The sequence below is a fragment of the Triticum aestivum genome, chromosome 3B (genome assembly GCF_018294505.1).
Source record: "Triticum aestivum cultivar Chinese Spring chromosome 3B, IWGSC CS RefSeq v2.1, whole genome shotgun sequence".
Lineage (NCBI taxonomy): Eukaryota > Viridiplantae > Streptophyta > Magnoliopsida > Poales > Poaceae > Triticum > Triticum aestivum.
Window position 1 is genome coordinate 846,789,845 of NC_057801.1, and position 23,708 is coordinate 846,813,552.

At 47.8% G+C, this 23,708-nt stretch overlaps 1 protein-coding gene across 1 annotated transcript in view; it reads left to right on the forward strand.

The window, feature by feature from the left end:
* The first annotated feature begins 973 nt into the window (after positions 1 to 973).
* Positions 974 to 23,708, forward strand: part of LOC123072890 (uncharacterized) — a 63,669-nt gene continuing 40,934 nt past the window's right edge. Inside the window, exons 1-3 of the mRNA XM_044496560.1 lie at positions 974 to 1,096; positions 1,671 to 1,758; positions 1,875 to 2,031. Of these exons, the coding sequence (XP_044352495.1) occupies positions 1,876 to 2,031 (156 nt within the window). The 5' untranslated portion in view covers positions 974 to 1,096; positions 1,671 to 1,758; position 1,875. The remainder of the gene's footprint in view (positions 1,097 to 1,670; positions 1,759 to 1,874; positions 2,032 to 23,708) is intronic.

Consider the following 23,708-nt stretch of genomic DNA (forward strand, 5'->3'; position numbering starts at 1 on the left):
GCAAGGCACATTCACATAAGGCTATTTTGGAGGCATTTCGGATGGAAACGCGCGCCTGAAAAGGTCAGTTACGTTTTTCTTAATCAGGAGGAGGATGGAATTGATATGGAGCAGGCAAGTTGGAATCATTTAGGAAGCTTTCCAAGGCATTTTTTAATGCCTATTGATGTCTAGGATGTACTCCATCCGTTCGGAATTATATGTCTCAGAAATGGATGTATATAAAACTAAAATACGTTTAAATACATCCATTTCTGCGACAAGTAATTCCGAACGGATGGAGTAGTAGTGACTATTATCGGCAGTGGCGGATCCAAGACCCAGGCCGGGGGAGCCTGGGCCTGGGGCGTGAAGAATAATCACAGGCTTGACTATAGCATCTCATGTACTGTAGCGACACTGTTGCGCACTGTAGCAGGCCTGGGGCCCGGGCCTTGGCCCAATTCTAGCTCCGCCCCTGATTATCGGCGCCATTGATAATGGCGCCCAAGTTGTGCAGGTCGTCGTTGCCATTGGCCCCAAACCCTGGAGCAATCCCGACACAAAATTTCCGGCCGGCGGCGGCGAGTCTACCTCCTTGTGTACGTGCGGTAGAAGCCAGCATGGCCATGGAGCACAAACCAAGACCGTCAGCTTCGCTTCGTCGTCTTCGTCCTCGGTCGTCGCATCGCATGTGGCTGAAAAGAACTCACGCCATGGACTACAAAGGACTAGGCAAACAGATTATGGGAGGAAAGGGAATCTTTTTATTTTTTGAGCAAATGGTGGGAAAGGAATCTGCCTACGTGATTGATAAACACTGAAGTACCCAATATGCCCCTAATTAGTGCCAAAAACCTGAGGTAGTACAGAAATGAACAGCCCAAATTGCACTGTAAAAGGTCTCAAAAATTAGTTTCACCAGACTGTTAGGTCTTCCAAAGGTCATAATAATAAAGAAACAAGGGAAACTCAGAGGGCAGGTATACAGTCCATATCTTCCTAGCAGCCCTGGCCCTGACCCTGGTGTATATACAACAGGACACCTTCTCATTTCAGAATACAGACGACATCTTCTTCAGCCTGCAGCCCGGTCCACCTCCCGATCGACTACCAGGTATGTGCAACTCGATGATCCCGACTCGTTTTGGCTTTTGTTTTCCTAGCTCCTGACCTGTTGTACTACTCCAAGATCCACTTGTCTGCATGCAAAACTTTGTTGGTTTTAATTTGCCCAACTAAGTTGAGATCTAAACTGCAAGCGGCGAATTTAGCCTGTAGAAATAAGTAGCAACAACACCACCCAAGTCAACCTGTAGGCCATGTTCGGTTAATCCCCTTGCCACAGGGATTGAAGGGGATTGGGAAGGTTTGAGAAGGATTTTGACTTGCAAGGGATTTAATCCCCTCCAATCCCTTTCAAACCTCTTCAAACCCTTCCAAACCAAACAAGGCCGTATGGATTTCGGGAGTTGTTGTGAGAGAGAGAGAGAGACCATGGGGAAGAGATGGATTTATCATCAGTGAGAGTACAACAAACAGGTCAATGGTTTTTTTTTTCTTTGGGAGAAATTCCAGGGGTTTGATTTCGCTAGCCACTATGAGTTCAAGGTTCAGAGTGGACTAATTTGCTCATCATTTTTTCCCCACATCTCAGCATCCTTCATTAATATTAATATTAATATATGCAGGGTTGTTTGATGATCAAGTCATTGGACATCTCCATAAACACAGTTCCAGTTTGTGCTCCGTTGACCTCCTACAGGGCTCATCCCATAGGTACGCAACTCCTTGTTTGGATCCATATGCTTAGTCTCTCATGGTTCATGATCAACTGCATTACATTTACTACGTAAGTACTATGTCGAATTAAGCACACTCTGTACTCTACTTAGGATGGACGAGGCAATCATGGAACGCGACGTATTGGAGCGTATATTTGCCGGAAGCATCAAACCAACAGATCTGAAGTTATCAGCTCTACAGAGCATAACCGGAAATTTCTCAGAAAAGCAAATAGTTGGTACGGGCGGATTTGGAATAGTTTACAAGGTAAACTTCACTTTTTAGGGATTTATTTTGTGTAAACAACCCAAATATCTCGCGTGCTTGATCGAACTTTTTATTTATTTCGATATAAGCACAAAATAAAACTACTTTTTTTGGAAATGGAGGTGTGCCCCAGGCCTCTGCATCATGACGATACATGCAGCCATCTTATTAAAAAGTCCCGAAGTATCACAGAAACAAATAAGTATTGCTCGAATTTTTGTCTATTTGGGCGTTGCCCAATAGCAGTTTCAGAAATTCCTAATAAATCATAGAGGCCCACACAGCCCATTCGTGTAGGCCAAGAGGTGGAACTAAAGTTTAGTCCCACCTTGCTAGTTTAGAGGGAGTTGGACCTCTTTATAAGGGAGGCTCCTTCCCCACTTGTATGAGCATGAGAACAAGAGGGACATCCACGCGCGCTCCTCCTCCGCCGCCCGCCGCGCCGCGGGAATGTGCCGAGCAGATGTAAATTTTTGCCACGCACTACGGATATACGAAAGGGCACGCGAAAGCTGAAACGTTTTGCTGTAGTGGAGATTGAATGCCTGATTGTTTCGTCTCCCTCGTTCTCTTCAGCTCCTGCGCAGCCTCTTTCCCTTCTTCTCTTGCGCCTATAAAAGGGAGGTCGCTCCTCTCAGAGAGACGCACCAGAATCTCTTCCTCCTCTCGCCACCGGTTCCAATCTCTGCACTGCTTCTGTCTTCCTCATCCCGGCTTGCGGCGTGCACCGCGAGTCGGGATAGTAGGCCTCCGAAACCGCACCTCTTTGAGTCCTGTACGGGAGAAGGGTGATAAGGTTTTTGGGGAGCGCTCTGCGCGACTACTGACTTCTTCATCACGGACGCCCGGACTCCGACAACTACTTCCCCGACGACGACTTCTTCCCCGACGTCCACGACCTCCTTGACGACATGGCTGGCGAGGACACCGACCCCAAGTCCAGTGCTTCTGCTGCTGCTGCCCCGTACGTGTTCGTCCCCTTTCTATTAGAGGTGCTACAGTTCCTTGTTCTAGTATTTGCCCTGGATATGTTAGACTCTATTTCATATATGCAACTTGTTGGGTTTCGTAGTAATTTCAAAAAATTTCCTACGCACACGCAAGATCATGTGATGCATAGCAACGAGGGGAGAGTGTTGTCTACGTACCCAACGCAGACCGACTGCGGAAGCGATGACACGACGTAGAGGAAGTAGTCGTACGTCTTCACGATCCAACCGATCAAGCACCGAAACTACGGCACCTCCGAGTTCGAGCACACGTTCAGCTCGATGACGATCCCCAGACTCCGATCCAGCAAAGTGTCGGGGAAGAGTTCCGTCAGCACGACGGCGTGGTGACGATCTTGATGAACTACGGCAGCAGGGCTTCGCCTAAACTCCGCTATAGTATTATCGAGGTATATGGTGGCAGGGGGCACCGCACACGGCTAAGGAATAGATCACGTGGATCAACTTGTGTCTTTTTGGGGTGCCTCTACCTTAGTATATAAAGGAGCCAAGGGGGGAGGAGGCGCCCGCCAGGGAGAGAGGTGCAGGAGGAGTCCTACTCCTACCGGGAGTAGGACTCCCCTCCAATCCTATTCCAACTAGGATTCCCCAAAGGGGGGGAAAGAGGAGGAGGGGGCCGGCCACCTCTCCTAGTCCTAATAGGACTAGGGGAAGGGGGAGGCGCGCAGCCCATCTAGGGCAGCCCCTTCTCTTTTCCACTAAGGCCCACTATGGCCCATATAGCTCCTGGGGGGGGTCCGGTAACCCTCCCGGTAACCCGGTAAAATCCCGATTTCACCCGGAACACTTCCGATATCCAAATATAGGCTTCCAATATATCAATCGTTATGTCTCGACCATTTCGAGACTCCTCGTCATGTCCGTGATCACATCCGGGACTCCGAACAACCTTCGGTACATCAAAATGCATAAACTCATAATGTAACTGTCATCGTAACCTTAAGCGTGCGGACCCTACGGGTTCGAGAACAATGTAGACATGACCGAGACACGTCTCCGGTCAATAACCAATAGCGGGACCTGGATGCCCATATTGGCTCCTACATATTCTACGAAGATCTTTATCGGTCAGACCGCATAACGATATACGTTGTTCCCTTTGTCATCGGTATGTTACTTGCCCGAGATTCGATCGTCGGTATCCAATACCTAGTTCAATCTCGTTACTGGCAAGTCTCTTTACTCGTTCCGTAATACATCATCTCACAACTAACATATTAGTTGCAGTGCTTGCAAGGCTTATGTGATGTGCATTACCGAGAGGGCCCAGAGATACCTCTGCGACAATCGGAGTGACAAATCCTAATCTCGAAATACGCCAACCCAACATCTACCTTTGGAGACACCTGTAATGCTCCTTTATAATCACCCAGTTACGTTGTGACATTTGGTAGCACCCAAAGTGTTCCTCCGGCAAACGGGAGTTGCATAATCTCATAGTCATAGGAACATGTATAAGTCATGAAGAAAGCAATAGCAACATACTAAACGATCAGGTGCTAAGCTAATGAAATGGGTTATGTCAATCAGATCATTCAACTAATGATGTGACCTCGTTACTCAAATAACAACTCATTGTTCATGGTCAGGAAACATAACCATCTTTGATTAACGAGCTAGTCAAGTAGAGGCATACTAGTGACACTTTATTTGTCTATGTATTCACACATGTATTATGTTTCCAGTTAATACAATTCTAGCATGAATAATAAACATTTATCATGATTATAAGGAAATAAATAATAACTTTATTATTGCCTATAGGGCATATTTCCTTCAGTCTCCCACTTGCACTAGAGTCAATAATCTAGATTACACTGTAATGATTCTAACACCCATGGAGCTTTGGTGCTGATCATGTTTTGCTCGTGGAAGAGGCTTAGTCAACGGGTCTGCAACATTCAGATTCGTATGTATCTTGCAAATCTCTATGTCTCCCACCTGGACCAGATCCCGGATGGAGTTGAAGCGTCTCTTGATGTGTTTGGTCCTTTTGTGAAATCTGGATTCCTTTGCCAAGGCAATTGCACCAGTATTGTCACAAAAGATTTTCATTGGACCCGATGCATTAGGTATGACACCTAGATCGGATATGAACTCCTTCATCCAGAATCCTTCGTTTGCTACTTCCGAAGCAGCTATGTACTCCGCTTCACATGTAGATCCCGCTACGACGCTTTGTTTAGAACTGCACCAACTGACAGCTCCACTGTTTAATGTAAACACGTATCCGGTTTGCGATTTAGAATCGTCCGGATCAGTGTCAAAGCTTGCATCAACGTAACCTTTTACGGTGAGCTCTTTGTCACCTCCATATACGAGAAACATATCCTTAGTCCTTTTCAGGTATTTCAGGATGTTCTTGACCGCTGTCCAGTGATCCACTCCTGGATTACTTTGGTACCTCCCTGCTAAACTTATAGCAAGGCACACATCAGGTCTGGTACACAGCATTGCATACATGATAGAACCTATGGCTGATGCATAGGGAACATCTTTCATATTCTCTCTATATTCTGCAGTGGTCGGGCATTGAGTCTTACTCAACTTCACACCTTGTAATACAGGCAAGAATCCTTTCTTTGCTTGATCCATTTTGAATTTCTTCAAAATCTTGTCAAGGTATGTGCTTTGTGAAAGTCCAATTAAGCGTCTTGATCTATCTCTATAGATCTTAATGCCTAATATGTAAGCAGCTTCACCGAGGTCTTTCATTCAAAAACTTTTATTCAAGTATCCCTTTATGCTATCCAGAAATTCTATATCATTTCCAATCAGCAATATGTCATCCACATATAATATTAGAAATGCTACAGAGCTCCCACTCACTTTCTTGTAAATACAGGCTTCTCCGAAAGTCTGTATAAAACCAAATGCTTTGATCACACTATCAAAACGTTTATTCCAACTCCGAGAGGCTTGCACCAGTCCATAAATGGATCGCTGGAGCTTGCACACTTTGTTAGCTCCCTTTGGATCGACAAAACCTTCCGGTTGCATCATATACAACTCTTCTTCCAGAAATCCATTCAGGAATGCAGTTTTGACATCCATCTGCCAAATTTCATAATCATAAAATGCGGCAATTGCTAACATGATTCGGACGGACTTAAGCATCGCTACGGGTGAGAAGGTCTCATCGTAGTCAATCCCTTGAACTTGCCGAAAACCTTTTGCGACAAGTCGAGCTTTGTAGACAGTAACATTACCATCAGCGTCAGTCTTCTTCTTAAAGATCCATTTATTCTCAATTGCTTGCCGATCATCGGGCAAGTCAACCAAAGTCCATACTTTGTTCTCATACATGGATCCCATCTCAGATTTCATGGCTTCAAGCCACTTTGCGGAATCTGGGCTCACCATCGCTTCTTCATAGTTCATAGGTTCATCATGATCTAGTATCATGACTTCCAGAATAGGATTACCGTACCACTCTGGTGCGGATCTTACTCTGGTTGATCTACGAGGTTCAGCAGTATCTTGATCTGAAGTTTCATGATCATTATCATTGGCTTCCTCACTAACTGGTGTAGGTGTCACTGAAACAGTTTTCTGTGATGAACTACTTTCCAGTAAGGGAGCAGGTACAGTTACCTCGTCAAGTTCTACTTTCCTCCCACTCACTTCTTTCGAGAGAAACTCCTTCTCTAGAAAGGATCCATTCTTAGCAACGAATGTCTTGCCTTCGGATCTGTGATAGAAGGTGTACCCAATAGTCTCCTTTGGGTATCCTATGAAGACACATTTCTCCGATTTGGGTTCGAGCTTATCAGGTTGAAGCTTTTTCACATAAGCATCGCAGCCCCAAACTTTAAGAAACGGCAACTTTGGTTTCTTGCCAAACCACAGTTCATAAGGCGTCGTTTCAACGGATTTTGATGGTGCCCTATTTAATGTGAATGCGGCCGTCTCTAAGGCATATCCCCAAAATGATAGCGGTAGATCAGTAAGAGACATCATAGATCGCACCATATCTAGTAAAGTACGATTACGATGTTCGGACACACCATTACGCTGTGGTGTTCCGGGTGGCGTGAGTTGCGAAACTATTCCACTGTTTTTCAAATGTACACCAAACTCGTAACTCAAATATTCTCCTCCACGATCAGATCGTAGAAACTTTATTTTCTTGTTACGATGATTTTCAACTTCACTCTGAAATTCTTTGAACTTTTCAAATGTTTCAGACTTATGTTTCATTAAGTAGATATACCCATATCTGCTTAAATCATCTGTGAAGGTGAGAAAATAACGATATCCGCCACGAGCCTCAATATTCATCGGGCCACATACATCGGTATGTATGATTTCCAACAAATCTGTTGCTCTCTCCATAGTACCGGAGAACGGTGTTTTAGTCATCTTGCCCATGAGGCACGGTTCGCAAGTACCAAGTGATTCATAATCGAGTGGTTCCAAAAGTCCATCAGTATGGAGTTTCTTCATGCGCTTTATACCGATATGACCTAAACGACAGTGCCACAAATAAGTTGCACTTTCATTATCAACTCTGCATCTTTTGGCTTCAACATTATGAATATGTGTATTACTACTATCGAGATTCAGTAAGAATAGACCACTCTTCAAGGGTGCATGACCATAAAAGATATTACTCATATAAATAGAACAACCATTATTCTCTGATTTAAATGAATAACCGTCTCGCATTAAACAAGATCCAGATATAATGTTCATGCTCAACGCTGGCACCAAATAACAATTATTTAGGTCTAATATTAATCCCGAAGGTAGATGTAGAGGTAGCGTGCCGACCGCGATCACATCAACTTTGGAACCATTTCCCACGCGCATCGTCACCTCGTCCTTTGCCAGTGCCCGCTTATTCTGTAGTCCCTGTTTCGAGTTGCAAATATTAGCAACAGAACCAGTATCAAATACCCAGGTGCTACTACGAGCTCTAGTAAGGTACACATCAATAACATGTATATCACATATACCTTTGTTCACCTTGCCATCCTTCTTATCCGCCAAATACTTGGGGCAGTTCCGCTTCCAGTGACCAGTCTGCTTGCAGTAGAAGCACTCAGTTTCAGGCTTAGGTCCAGACTTGGGTTTCTTCTCTTGAGCAGCAACTTGCTTGCCGTTCTTCTTGAAGTTCCCTTTCTTCTTTCCTTTGCCCTTTTTCTTGAAACTAGTGGTCTTGTTAACCATCAACACTTGATGCTCCTTCTTGATTTCTACCTCCGCAGCTTTCAGCATTGCGAAGAGCTCGGGAATAGTCTTGTTCATCCCTTGCATATTATAGTTCATCACGAAGCTCTTGTAGCTTGGTGGCAGTGATTGGAGAATTCTGTCAATGACGCAATCATCTGGAAGATTAACTCCCAATTGAATCAAGTGATTATTATACCCAGACATTTTGAGTATATGCTCACTGACAGAACTGTTCTCCTCCATCTTGCAGCTATAGAACTTATTGGAGACTTCATATCTCTCAATTCGGGCATTTGCTTGAAATATTAACTTCAACTCCTGGAACATCTCATATGCTCCATGACGTTCAAAATGTCGTTGAAGTCCCGATTCTAAGCCGTAAAGCATGGCACACTGAACTATCGAGTAGTCATCAGCTTTGCTTTGCCAGACGTTCATAACATCTGGTGTTGCTCCAGCAGCAGGCCTGGCACCCAGCGGTGCTTCCAGGACGTAATTCTTCTGTGCAGCAATGAGGATAATCCTCAAGTTACGGACCCAGTCCGTGTAATTGCTACCATCATCTTTCAACTTTGATTTCTCAAGGAACGCATTAAAATTCAACGGAACAACAGCACGAGCCATCTATCTACAATCAACATAAACAAGCAAGATACTATCAGGTACTAAGTTCATGATAAATTTAAGTTCAGTTAATCATACTACTTAAGAACTCCCACTTAGATAGACATCCCTCTAATCCTCTAAGTGATTACGTGATCCAAATCAACTAAACCATGACCGATCATCACGTGAGATGGAGTAGTTTTCAATGGTGAACATCGTTATGTTGATCATATCTACTATATGATTCACGCTCGACCTTTCGGTCTCCGTGTTCCGAGGCCATATCTGTATATGCTAGGCTCGTCAAGTTTAACCTGAGTATTCTGCGTGTGCAAAACTGGCTTGCACCCGTTGTAGATGGACGTAGAGCTTATCACACCCGATCATCACGTGGTGTCTGGGCACGACGAACTTTGGCAACGGTGCATACTCAGGGAGAACACTTCTTGATAATTTAGTGAGAGATCATCTTATAATGCTACCGTCAATCAAAGCAAGATAAGATGCATAAAAGGATAAACATCACATGCAATCAATATAAGTGATATGATATGGCCATCATCATCTTGTGCTTGTGATCTCCATCTCCGAAGCACCGTCATGATCACCATCGTCACCGGTGCGACACCTTGATCTCCATCGTAGCATCGTTGTCGTCTCGCCAATCTTATGCTTCCACGACTATCACTACCGTTTAGTAATAAAGTAAAGCATTACATCGCGATTGCATTGCATACAATAAAGCGACAACCATATGGCTCCTGCCAGTTGCCGATAACTCGGTTACAAAACATGATCATCTCATACAATAAAATTCAGCATCATGCCTTGACCATATCACATCACAACATGCCCTGCAAAAACAAGTTAGACGTCCTCTACTTTGTTGTTGCATGTTTTACGTGGCTGCTACGGGCTTAAGTAAGAACCAATCTCACCTACGCATCAAAACCACAACGATAGTTTGTCAAATAGACTCCGTTTTAACCTTCTCAAGGACCGGGCGTAGCCATACTCGGTTCAACTAAAGTTGGAGAGACAGTCGCCCGCAAGCCATCTATGTGCAAAGCACGTCGAGGGAACCGGTCTCGCGTAAGCGTACGCGTAAGGTTGGTCCGGGTCGTCTCGTCCAACAATACCGCCGAACCAAAGTATGACATGCTGGTAGGCAGTATGACTTGTATCGTCCACAACTCACTTGTGTTCTACTCGTGCATATAACATCAACATAAATAACCTAGGCTCTGATGCCACTGTTGGGTTTCGTAGTAATTTCAAAAAAATTCCTATGCACACGCAAGATCATGTGATGCATAGCAACGAGGGGAGAGTGTTGTCTACGTACCCAACGCAGAGCGACTGCGGAAGCGGTGACACGACGTAGAGGAAGTAGTCGTACGTCTTCACGATCCAACCGATCAAGCACCAAAACTACGGCACCTCCGAGTTCGAGCACACGTTCAGCTCGATGACGATCCCCGGACTCCGATCCAACAAAGTGTCGGGGAAGAGTTCCGTCAGCACGACGGCGTGGTGACGATCTTGATGAACTACAGCAGCAGGGCTTCGCCTAAACTCCGCTACAGTATTATCGAGGTATATGGTGGCAGGGGGCACCGCACACGGCTAAGGAATAGATCACGTGGATCAACTTGTGTCTTTTTGGGGTGCCTCTACCTTAGTATATAAAGGAGCCAAGGGGGGGAGGAGGCGCCGGCCAGGGAGAGAGGTGCAGGAGGAGTCCTACTCCTACCGGGAGTAGGACTCCCCTCCAATCCTATTCCAACTAGGATTCCCCAAAGGGGGGAAAAGAGGAGGAGGGGGCCGGCCACCTCTCCTAGTCCTAATAGGACTAGGGGAAGGGGGAGGCGCGCAGCCCATCTAGGGCTGCCCCTTCTCTTTTCCACTAAGGCCCACTATGGCCCATATAGCTCCCGGGGGGTTCCGGTAACCCTCCCGGTAACCCGGTAAAATCCCGATTTCACCCGGAAAATCCAAATATAGGCTTCCAATATATCAATCTTTATGTCTCGACCATTTCGAGACTCCTCGTCATGTCCGTGATCACATCCAGGACTCCGAACAACCTTCGGTACATCAAAATGCATAAACTCATAATGTAACTGTCATCGTAACCTTAAGCGTGCGGACCCTACGGGTTCGAGAACAATGTAGACATGACCGAGACACGTCTCCGGTCAATAACCAATAGCGGGACCTGGATGCCCATATTGGCTCCTACATATTCTACGAAGATCTTTATCGGTCAGACCGCATAACGATATACGTTGTTCCCTTTGTCATCGGTATGTTACTTGCCCGAGATTCGATCGTCGGTATCCAATACCTAGTTCAATCTCGTTACTGGCAAGTCTCTTTACTCGTTCCGTAATACATCATCTCACAACTAACATATTAGTTGCAGTGCTTGCAAGGCTTATGTGATGTGCATTACCGAGAGGGCCCAGAGATACCTCTCCGACAATCGGAGTGACAAATCCTAATCTCGAAATACGCCAACCCAACATCTACCTTTGGAGACACCTGTAATGCTCCTTTATAATCACCCAGTTACGTTGTGACGTTTGGTAGCACCCAAAGTGTTCCTCCGGCAAACGGGAGTTGCATAATCTCAAAGTCATAGGAACATGTATAAGTCATGAAGAAAGCAATAGCAACATACTAAACGATCAGCTGCTAAGCTAATGGAATGGGTCATGTCAATCAGATCATTCAACTAATGATGTGACCTTGTTACTCAAATAACAACTCATTGTTCATGGTCAGGAAACATAACCATCTTTGATTAACGAGCTAGTCAAGTAGAGGCATACTAGTGACACTTTGTTTGTCTATGTATTCACACATGTATTATGTTTCCGGTTAATACAATTCTAGCATGAATAATAAACATTTATCATGATTATAAGGAAATAAATAATAACTTTATTATTGCCTCTAGGGCATATTTCCTTCACTATATAGTCTGCTCAAGATATGTTTAGTTACGGTTCATATTTGAAGATGTTGTTTACCTTCTCTTTGTCAAATCGCATGGCTTGTTTTATCACGGGTACACTAGTCATGCTTTATCTACTATTTCTGTTAATAAAATCACTCGGTAAATTGCTCATATTTACAACAATCCAAAAACCTTATTATAGGCTTCCATGAGACCTCCTATGTTTGAGGTTATCCACTATAAGAGGTGGCGCGTGAGAGCAGTCTTATGGTTTCAAACCATGAGCTGCTATGACGCCACTCTTGGCAAACCTGAAGGAGAGCAAGATGCCCAACAGGCACAAGCTTTTCAGAAAATGAATACCTTGTTTAAGGCTGCTCTCTTGAGTGTTCTTGGTGAGAACATTGTTGATGCTTATGTGTCAATTGATAATAGAAAAGATATGTGGGACGCACTCGAGGCCAAGTTTGGGGTCTTGGATGCCGGCACTGAGCTGTACATCATGGAGCAATTCTGTGATTACAGGATGACTGAAGAGCGCTCCGTGGTTGAGCAGGCTCATGAGATACAGTCATTTGCTAGAGAACTTGAGCACTTCAATTGCATGCTACCGGACAAGTTTGTTGCCGGGGGTATCATCACTAAGCTTCATCCTTCATGGAGGAACTTTGCTACCTTACTGAAGCATAAGAGACAGGAGTTTTTCGTTCCGGATCTCATTGGTACTCTTGATGTGGAAGAAAAGGCGAGAGCAAAGGACACACATGCTCGAGGTATTGAGGGAGGATCTAGTGCCAATCTGGTACAGAAGAAAAGCTTCCAGTCCCACAAGTTCAAGAACAAGGGCAAGCTTGATGGTAAAGCAAAGTTTGATGGGAAGAACAAGGTTGTACAACACACGAACTTCAAAAAGAAGAGTGACAAGAAGAAAGGTGCTTGTCATGTGTGTGGAGATCCTGATCATTGGGCTCCTAGTATATTTCCAATGAATTTGCTGCTTTTTGTGCGGAACATGGTATAATCCATGAGAGGACGCCTCCCTACTCACCTCAGTCAAATGGGGTGGCCGAAAGGAAGAACCGTACTCTAACTGATTTGGTTAACGCCATGTTAGACACATCGGGCCTCTCCAAGGCATGGTGGGGGGAGGCGATATTGACTGCATGTCATGTCCTAAACCGAGTTCCCACAAAGAACAAGGAGATAACTCCATTCGAGGAATGGGAGAAGAAAAGGTTAATGCTCTCTTATCTACGAACCTAGGGTTGTTTGGCAAAAGTCAATGTGCCAATTCCAAAGAAGCGTAAGCTGGGACCAAAAACTGTGGATTGTGTTTTAGTGGGATATGCTTTTCATAGCATTGGCTATATATTTTTGGTTGTAAAATCTGAGGTACCTGACATGCATGTCGGTACGATCATGGAGTCGAATGATGCGACTTTCTTTGAAGATATCTTTCACATGAAGGATATGGCTACCTCATCTAATCAGGAGATGCCCAGTTCATCGAATCAGGAACCAGTTACAATTACCGAACCTGCCATTTCGATGGAACACGTTGAATATCCTATGGAGGAAAACAATGAAGTTCCTACTAGGAGCAAGAGACAGAGGACTGCAAAGTCCTTTGTTGGTGATTTTCTTGTGTATCTCATAGATGACACTTCCAGTTCTATTTCGGAGGCCTATGCATCGGAAGATGATGACTACTAGAAGGAAGCGGTTCGTAGCGAGATGGATTCCATCTTGGCGAATGAAACTTGGGAGATAACTGATCGTCCTTATGGGTGCAAACCTATAGGATGCAAATGGGTATTCAAGAAGAAGCTTAGGCATGATGGTACTATTGAAAAGTACAAGGCTCGGCTCATGGCAAAGGGTTATACCCAAAAGGAAGGTGAAGACTTCTTTGATACTTACTCACCTGTGGCTCGACTGACAACTATTCGAGTTCTACTTTCACTAGCTGCCTCACATAATCTTCTCGTTCATCAAATGGATGTTAAGACTACTTTCCTAAATGGAGAGTTGGATGAGGAAATTTATATGGAACAACCAGATGGGTTTGTAATAGATGGTCAGGAAGGGAAAGTGTGCAAGTTGCTGAAGTCTTTGTATGGACTCAAGCAAGCACCCAAACAGTGTCATGAGAAGTTCGAAAGAACTCTAACAGCTGCAGGCTTTGTTGTGAACGAAGTTGACAAATGTGTGTACTATCGCCATGGTGGGGGCGAGGGAGTTATGCTTTGCTTGTATGTTGATGACATACTGATTTTCGTAAAAATCTGAATGTTATTAACGAGGTCAAGGATTTCCTATCTTGCTCTTTTGAGATGAAGGATTTAGGAGTGGCTGATGTCACTCTGAACATCAAGTTGTTGAGAGATGATGATGGTGGGATTACATTGCTTCAATCTCACTATGTGGAAAAGATCTTGAGTCGCTTTGGCTATAGTGACTGCAAGCCCTCTCCAACACCATATGATGCTAGCGTGCTGCTTCGAAAGAATCGAAGAATTGCTAGAGATCAATTGAAGTATTCTCAGATTATTGGCTCGCTTACGTACTTGGCCAGTGCTACAAGACCTGACATCTCTTTTGCTGTTAGCGAACCGAGTCGGTTTGTTTCAAAACCAGGAGATGTGCATTGGAAAGCTCTAGAAAGAGTTTTGCGTTATTTGAAAGGCACTGCAAATTATGGAATTCACTAAACTGGGCATCCAAAGGTGCTTGAAGGGTATAGTGACTCAAACTGGATCTCAGATGCTGATGAGATAAAGGCCACGAGCTGTTATGTATTCCCTCATGGAGGTGGCGCTGTTTCTTGGAAGTCTTGCAAGCAGACCATCTTAACGAGGTCAACAATGGAAGAAGAACTCACAGTACACGCAGCCCATTCGTGCAAGGCAAGAGGTGGAACTAAAGTTTAGTCCCACCTTGCTAGTTTAGAGGGAGTTGGACCTCTTTATAAGGGAGGCACCTTCCCCACTTATATGAGCATGAGAACAAGAGGGGCATCCACGCGCGCTCCTCCTCCGCCGCCTGCCTCGCTACACCATGCCTCGTCACGACGCGCCGCGGGTTGAGGGTTGCGGGAATGAGCCGAGCCGATGTAAATTTTTGCCACGCACTACAGGTATATGAAAGGGCACGCGAAAGCTGAAACATTTTGCTGTAGTGGAGATTGAATGCATGTTCGTTTCATCTCCCTCGTTCTCTTCAGCTCCCTGCGCAGCCTCGCCTTCTTCTCTTGCGCCTATAAAAGGGTGGTCGCTCCTCTCAGAGAGACGCACCAGAATCTCTTCCTCCTCTCGCCACCGGTTCCAATCTCTGCGCTGCTGCTGTCTTCCTCATCCTGGCTTGTGGCGTGCACCGCGAGTCGGGACAGTAGGCCTCCGAAACCGCACCTCTTTGAGTCCTGTACGGGAGAAGGGTGATAAGGTTTTTGGGGAGCGCTCTGCGCGACTACTGACATCTTCATCACGGACGCCCCGGACTCCGACAACTACTTCCCTGACGACGACTTCTTCCACGACGTCCATGACCTCCTCGATGACATGGCTGGCGAGGACACCGACCCCAAGTCCAGCGCTTCTGCTGCTGCTGCCCCGTACGTGTTCGTCCCCTTTCTATTAGAGGTTCTGCTACAGTTCCTTGTTCTAGTATTTGCCCTGGATATGTTAGACTCTATTTCATATATGCAACTTGCTATACTGTCTGCTCAAGATATGTTTAGTTACGGTTCATATATGAAGATGTTGTTTACCTTCTCTTTGTCAAATCGCATGGCTTGTTTTATCACTGCTACACTAGTCATGCTTTATCTACTATTTCTGTTAATAAAATCACTCGGTAAATTGCTCATATTTACAACAAGTATTACAGCTCGCAAGCGTAGCAAAAAAAGGAAGATTACATGCTCAAACTCCCAATCGGAATGACAATGCCAAGGGCAACCTCCCTAGACTCCGATCCTGTTATTCAACCGTCATCCGAACTGGTTGAATATAGCCCGCGCTGCCATCTCCGACTAGTTGCACCCAGTAACCAAAGGCTGCCTGGAGTCCGTAGGAGTGAGTAAGGACCACATACGGATCCATGCAGACGCTCTGAAGATGACCTGCAAGAAAGTTAAAGTATGTTGTCTATTAAGAATCATATCATTCCTGCAATTCCATATAGCCCACATGAGCGCACATATTCCAATCCGAATACGAGCCGCAGTAATCTGATCAACCCTCGCTAACCACGTTCCATACAACGATTCAATGTGAACTAGAGGAGTAATGTTAAAGGCTATATGGATCGTTCTCCAAAGCAGCTTGGCGAGTTGGCACTCTATGAATAAGTGTTGTATTGTTTCACCATGATCACAAAAACAACAACGCGAACTACCTACCGCCTCTTAAGCAAGTTATCTTTGGTGAGGATCACTTGCTTGTGGACGAACGAAATAAAGATCTTAATATGCAAGGGAACCTTAACCTTCCAAATATGTAACGATCTCGAGATTGGGCCAGAATTAATCAAATCCATATAGAAAGATTTCACCGCAAACACCCCATTTCTAGCTAACTTCTAGTGTGTCGAATCAGGTTGGTCGGATAATTGAACATCTATCAATCTTCGGACCAAATGCATCCAGGCAGTCCATCGCTCACCAACTAACGCACGTCTAAACTGAATGTTCAAGGGAGTCGCTTGAAATATTGTGCCTAGGTAATCCTCCTTACGTTGCATGATGTATAAAGGGTGGGGTATTGTATGGCTAGGGGAGTCTCTCCTAACCATGTATTGTCCCAAAATGTTGTTGACATCCCATTGCTAATCAAGAATTTGACCCTACGAAAGAACAAGTCTTCACACGAGTCCCTTCCAGGATGGTGAGTCTGTTGGTCTCACAGTGACCTGGGTTGGGCAAGCGTTTTCGACTGTCAATACTTATTACGTAAAATCTATGCTTGGGTCGGCAAAGAATATCCCATAAAGCCTCCGGTTCTGTCCCTAACCTTTAGAGCCATTTACTCATAAGACATTTATTCTTAATTTTCAAGTTCTCTATTCCAAGACCCCCCTGGTCCTTGGGTCGTGTCGTGGGGAACGAGCACCTATGGGGCAGGGAGCCCCTTTTTGGTCCGGCAGGGAGCGGAGGGCGCACGAAGAGCAGATCGAGGCGAAAGCACGCGGGGGATTTTACCCAGCTTCGGAGCTCTCCGGAGAGATAAAACTCCTACTGCTGCTTTGTGTTTCTATTCTGTTCTTGCTTGAAAGCGTGGTGTGTTGTAGTTTCGAATGAGTCGAACCCCTTCTATGTGCGCATGGGCCTCCTTTTTATAGTCAAAAGGGGTCACCGACAGGTGGCAGCGTAGAGAGAGGGGTAAAAAAGTAAAAACGGGGGTTGGTACAACCGCTATCAACAGTGCCCCCTACCTAACTCTGACGGCAGGGGACAAGGGCATTTAATGCCCGTCCGGTCGCCCAAACAATGCAAGGAAGCGACCGTTAGGAGCGCCACCGCCTGCCACGATGGCCTTCTCGTCATCTCCTCTTGCCACCTCGCACCGCTTGGCTGCACAGCGCCTTGCCACATGCTCCTGGGATGGTCCTGGGGCGACACGTCGTCGGATGCGCTGGAGCTCGGGTGCAGAGTGGCAGCCTTGCCGCGGCAAGCGCCTTGCTGCGGCCGTTGTCTTGTCGCACCCGCAAGCTTGCCGCTCGTCGGGTCTTGCCGGGACGCGCGGAGCGTCGTGGCAAGTTTTCTGAAGTGCCTTGGTTGGCCTTCCCGGCAAGCTCCTCTTGCCGGGGTCTTGTCTTTCCCGGCAAGCTCCTCTTGCCGGGGCCTTGTCTTCTCGGTTAACACTTTGTTCTTGAATGACAGTAATATGAATAGCGAAGGGTCTTGGCGGACGCCTGGCAAGCCTTGCCGCGGGACGCTGCGACTGCCCGCGCACAAGTTCGGGGTACTAAGGTACCCCTACTTTAGTACACCGACAGGAGCCCCCGGGCCTGGGTCATACACGGTGCCGAGCGCTGTTGGGCCAGGCCCAAAACGGGGCACGGGCATGCGCGGCCTGGGTCCAAACCAAATCCACTCCGTATCCACCGCGTCCTCCCGTAACGGCACACGTCAATCGTAGCGTCGTGGGAGAGATCGTGGGCAATACTTAAATCCAGGAAATGTGTAACATTCGCCCGTATCCACAGCCTGATGGAGGGGTTTACCCTCCATTTTAAGTTAATGGAGGGCGATCTCCTCTCCGTCAAAGTCTTCGGGTGCTTCGGCACTCGGGCGAAGTGCTGCGTGGACAGCTCCTAAGATAGCGAAGGCTCCCCCTCGAGCGAGAGTGACGAGGAGGAGAGCGACAGCGATGATGAGGGTAGCGGGCGGCGGGATGGCGGGCCCAACTAGGTGTCGGGCGCCGCTTCGTGCGTCACTGGTGACCCCATCATCCGTGTCGCCGGCTCCTTGAACTCCCCGGGGTCGTCTCCTTGGGTGGCTGGCGTAGGGAGGCTGCGGAAGGGGAAGAGGGCTGGCGACAAGGCTGTCAAATCGGAGTACGTGGGCGTAGTGCCCTCGACAGCGTGCTGACGTCCTACCGCCCCGTCTTCGAGCCCCGCTTCCAGCGCCGCCATCACCATCCAGCATTCGGACGGCCCCCGGGATGTTCTCTTGGTGTCTTCTGGCACCTGTAGCTCGCCTAGGCGCCCCTTTTGCCCTTTTCGCCTCCTTGACCTACCTCCTGAAGAGAGGGACAGGAAAGGGATTACGGGCATCTTATCTTTTTAATTTGTAAGCCTCCGGGCCTTAGCCGCATCTAAAACTTGTAATCCTCTCTTTCATGTTTTTCATCCTCTATGGACTGTACCTGAGTGGGATGTTTTTTAATGAAAAGGGGATGCTTGTTATGTTATATCCTTTACTCAATTCCATCCCTTGTATGTTTTTACCCTACGCTTTCAGGGAACTTGCCGGTGGGAACACACTTGCCGCGAGCGCTGAGTGCGGAACATCAGCAGCCTGCCGGCGGTGTTGCTTCCGGCAAGAAACCTTGTCGGGGCTAGTTGCAGCACACTTTCATTGTTGAGCGGACTCGAAACAAATTAAGGGCGCAACTTAGCCACGAGTCGATTCCTCCGCGCACAGGTTTTCCATACAAGGCACGGTCGTTCAAGGAGTATAACTTAAAAAATTTAAAACTGACTGTGTTCAGACTTTGGCAACTTAGCTTTTCTATCGTCTGTGTCCCGGCAAGGCTGTACTTCTTTGAACGACGCCATATCCACTTCATTATGGCTCGATTCGGCGTCGTCCGGATCGACCAAAGAACCACCGGCAGCTCCTCGATCCAATTTCTTTCGCACTTGCGCAGCCTATCGAAAGTTCTGGTCTTGAGCCCGCGTAGCACTTCAGAGTTCGCCCTCTCCGCTTGACCGTTGCTTCTCGGGTGAGCAACAGAAGCGAAGCAGATCTTGGCGCCAAGATCTTGGACGTACTGCATGAAGGTGCGGCTCGTGAATTGTGTGCCGTTGTCGGTGATGATCCTGTTAGGGACTCCGAAACGGCAAACAATTGACCTGAAGAACTTGACTGCTGACTGTGCTGTCACCTTCCTCACTGCCTCCACTTCAGGCCACTTTGTGAACTTGTCGATCGCAACGTACAAGTACTCAAAGCCCCCGACAGCTAGGGGAAAGGGGCCGAGGATGTCGAGCCCCCAGACCGAAAATGGCCAGGATAAAGGGATTGTTTGGAGAGCTTGAGCTGGTTGGTGTATCTGCTTGGAGTGGAACTGGCACGCTTCACACTTGGTTACTTGTGCAGTTGCATCCTAGAGGGCTGTCGGCCAGAAGAAACCTTGCCGGAAAGCTTTGCCGGCAAGTGCTCTTGCGCCAATGTGGTGACCACATATGCCTCCATGTATCTCCGCCAACAGCTCCTGTCCATCTTCCCGGGAAATGCACTTCAATTTCACTCCGTTGGATCTTCTTCTGTACAGTATGTCATCGACAAACTGGTACATATTTGATTGTCGGGCTACTTTCTCTGCTTCTTCTTGTTCTTCGGGAAGTTCTCCTGTCTGAAGGAAATGGACGATCTGCTGTGCCCATGCCGGAGCTTGTGGCTCAACGACAAGGACTAAAGGCGCAAATGCTGCTGCGGGAACATCTGCTTCCACGGCCAGAATCTGTGATTCAGCCGGAGCATGATGCTCCCCGGCAAGCGTGTCGGGACACAGCTTGTCGGGAGCGTCTGCTTCAACGAAACAAACCCTGGGGCTTGTCGGAGCAGACTGCCCCTCAGCACTCTTTGTGTTGATCTTGGGGACCTTCTTGACGGCGGCTTCGGGGAGCTCTGCCGGAAAGTAGTCGCCAGTAACCAACTTCCTCTTCTTGCTCTGTCCAGTTGATGGTGTTACAGATGGTTGAGTCAGCTTGAGCACAAAAATCCCTGGTTCCACAGGCAGCTTAAGTGCGGCGCATTTTGACAGGCCATCTGCAATGTCGTTCTGAGCTCTTGGAACATGTTCCATCTGCAGGCCGTCAAAATGCACTTCCAGCTTCCTCACTTCATCAATGTATGCTTCCATCAACGGACTCTGATAATCTTTGTTCACTTGACGGACGACAAGCTGTGAGTCACCCCTCACAATAAGCTTCCTGATCCCAAGGTCTGCCGCGATCCTGAGTCCGGCAAGCAAGCCTTCATACTCTGCGGTATTGTTTGTTGCTTGCTCCTTGGGAAAGTGCATTTGGACCACGTACTTGAGGTGTTCTCCGGTGGGTGCAACAAGTAGTACGCCCGCACCGGCGCCTTGCAGCGAGAAGGCACCGTCAAAGTACATGATCCATACTTTGCTCGCTTCCTTGACGGGGATGCTCCTCTCCGGAGTTTCTTCATCAGGTGTCGGCGTCCCTTCTGCTATGAACTCTGCCAATGCTCGGCTCTGAATAGTTGAAGTACTTTCAAACTTGAGGCCAAAGCTTGACAATACCAGTGCCCACTCGACAATCCTGCCTGTTGCTTCTGGATTCTGCAATATCCTCTTCAACGGAAAGCGAGTGACAACTGTGATCTCATGTGCTTGAAAGTAATGGCGCGGCTTCCTCGAGGCCATGAGAAGGCCGAAAAGCAGCTTCTGCACACCAGAGTACCTTGATCTAGCCCCCTGCAGAAGGGAACTGACAAAGTAAACTGGGCGCTGCACCATCTTCTTCCGTTTCTCTTCTTGTGGCTGCGCAGATCCATCCTTGCCGGAACCAGAACTTGTCGGGGAAGCCCCCTGCTTGTCACTGGACTCGCTTGCCGCGGTTGCTGGCTCGTCATCCGCCTCCCTCTCCGCTACTAACGCAGCACTGACCACTTGATTGGTTGCCGCCAGATATAGCAGCAACTTCTCTTGTGTATTAGGTGCGACAAGTATTGGAGTGGAGGATAGGTATCTCTTCAAGTCCTGCAGCGCAGCCTCCGCTTCTGGAGTCCATCTCATTGGACCTGCCTTTTTCAAAATTTTGAAAAACGGCAGGGCACGCTCAGCAGACTTAGAGATGAACCTACTGAGAGCAGCAACGCAGCCGGCAAGCCTTCGTACATCCTTGACGCGCTTCGGTGCTTCGATCTGTTCAATGGCTTTGATCTTGTCGGGATTGGCTTCAATCCCTCTCTGGGACACAAAGAACCCGAGAAGTTTGTCGGAAGGAACTCCAAACACGCACTTCTCGGGGTTCAACTTGAGATTGATCTCGCGCAGATTTGCAAAAGTCTCGTCCAAATCTTGGATCAAAGTTTCTTTGTCCTTGCTCTTGACCACTATGTCATCCATGTAAGCTTCTACATTTCTGTGCAGCTGTGGCTCAAAAGCATGACTGACTACCCTTGCAAATGTTGAAACAGCATTCTTTAGTCTGAAAGGCATCCGTACAAAGAAGTACGTGCCACATGGAGTAATGAATGCGGTTTTCTCTTCATCCTCTTCAGCCATGAAGATCTGATGATATCCTGAGTATGCATCAAGGAATGAAAGCAGATCACATCCTGCCGTGGAGTCGACGATCTGGTCAATGCGCGGCAAGGGAAATGGATTCTTGGGACAAGCTTTATTAACATCAGTGAAGTCAATACAAAGCCTCCATTTCCCGTTTGCTTTGCGCACGACTACTGTATTGGCTAACCACGTTGGATGGAGCACTCCTCGGACCAGGCCTGCTGCTTCCAATTTCTTGATCTCCTCTGCAATGAACTCTTGGCGTTCTACCGCTTGTTTCCTGACTCTCTGCTTGACGGGCCGCGCGTGAGGGCAGACGGCAAGGTGGTGCTCAATTACTTTCCTGGGAACACCGGGGATGTCAGATGGTTGCCATGCAAACACATCGACATTCGCCCGCAGGAAAGCAACGAGCGCGCTTTCCTATTTAGGGTCAAGCGTGGCACTGATGGTGAAGGTACCACCAGTGTCGTCCTCCTTGGCGGCCACTTTCTTGGTCTCCGGTGAAGCTGTCTTTGCCTTCTTGGCACTTGCCGGTGGAGCTCGATGGTGCGTCCTCGACGGTAGCGCAGCACTCCGAAGAGGTGCGCTTGCCGGAGTGAGCATCAGAGCTACTCTTGCCGGACTTGGTCTTCTTCTTCCCCCGGGAGCTTCAGCGGCAAGTGGTTTGCGTTCTGCTGCGGCTGCTGCTTCCCGGTAGATCTTGTCGGTACAGATAAGTGCATCTTTCTTGTCGCCATGGACAGAAATAACACTTATCGGACCAGGCATCTTGAGCACATTGTAAGCGTAGTGAGAGGCTGCCATGAACTTGGCAAGCGCTGGACGGCCAAGTATCCCATTGTAGGGCAATGGGAAATCAGCAACGTCAAATGTGACTCTCTCTATCCTGAAATTCAGCTCGCTGCCAAACGTTACTGGCAGCGTGATCTTCCCCTTCGGGTGGCTCCTTCCCAGGTTGATTCCTTGAAAAGTTCCGGTCTCTTTGAGCTCGCTATCGGGGATCTGGAGCTTCTTGAGCACTGCGGAGGAGATCAGATTTAGGCCGGCCCCGCCGTCAACCAACATCGTTGTAACCTTGAGGTTGCGGATGGTTGGCGAAACCAACATCGGCAAGCACCCGACCGCAGTGATGCGATTAGGGTGATCCTCAACATCAAAGATGATGGGCGTGCTGGACCACTTCAGGGGCTTGCGCGATTCAACGAACGGTTCTGCTGCGTTCACTTCCCGCACCCACTGTTTGAGTTGGCGGTGCGAAGTGTGCAGAGAAGCACCGCCGTCGATGCACAACACCTCTGTTGCCTTCTGGAACTCCTGCTCGTCAGTCTCATCCTCCTCCATCTCATCATCTTCATCTTCGTCTTCGTCCTTGTCGCGGCCACGGGGAGGCCTATCTCCTTGCCGTTGCTTGGCCTTGCCGCGGCGCCCTCCCCGGGCGGGACACTTTTTGCCGGATCCTCCGCCACCTTCCTGGGCCTTCTCCTTGTCGCGACGCTCGTATTCAGCTTACTTTAGCTCTGCCATCTGCTCAACCTTCTTGCAAGCTTGGAGGTTGTGGCCCTTGGTGCGGTGGATCTTGCAGTACTGCTTGCCGGAGCCGTCCTGCTTGTCGGCGGCCACCACAGCCTCGCCGGAGTCACCAGCCTTGGCCTTGTCGGTGCCGCCTCCGTTGCCGGACTGCTCAACAACTAGCACATCCTTAGCCTTCCTCTTTCTGTTGTTCCGCCTCCGGTTCTTCTTTGCCGGAGGGGCGTCCTCACTGTCAGATCCTTCTGCTCCTGCGTTCTCTCCGGGGAGTCTCCTCCCCTCTTCAGCCCGTGCACACTTGTAGGCCAGAGCATATAGCTCGCTGACATCTCTTATTTTGCACATCGCCATCTCCTCCCTCATCCTGCGGTTACGCACGTTCTGATGGAACGCGCTGATAACCGCGGCAGG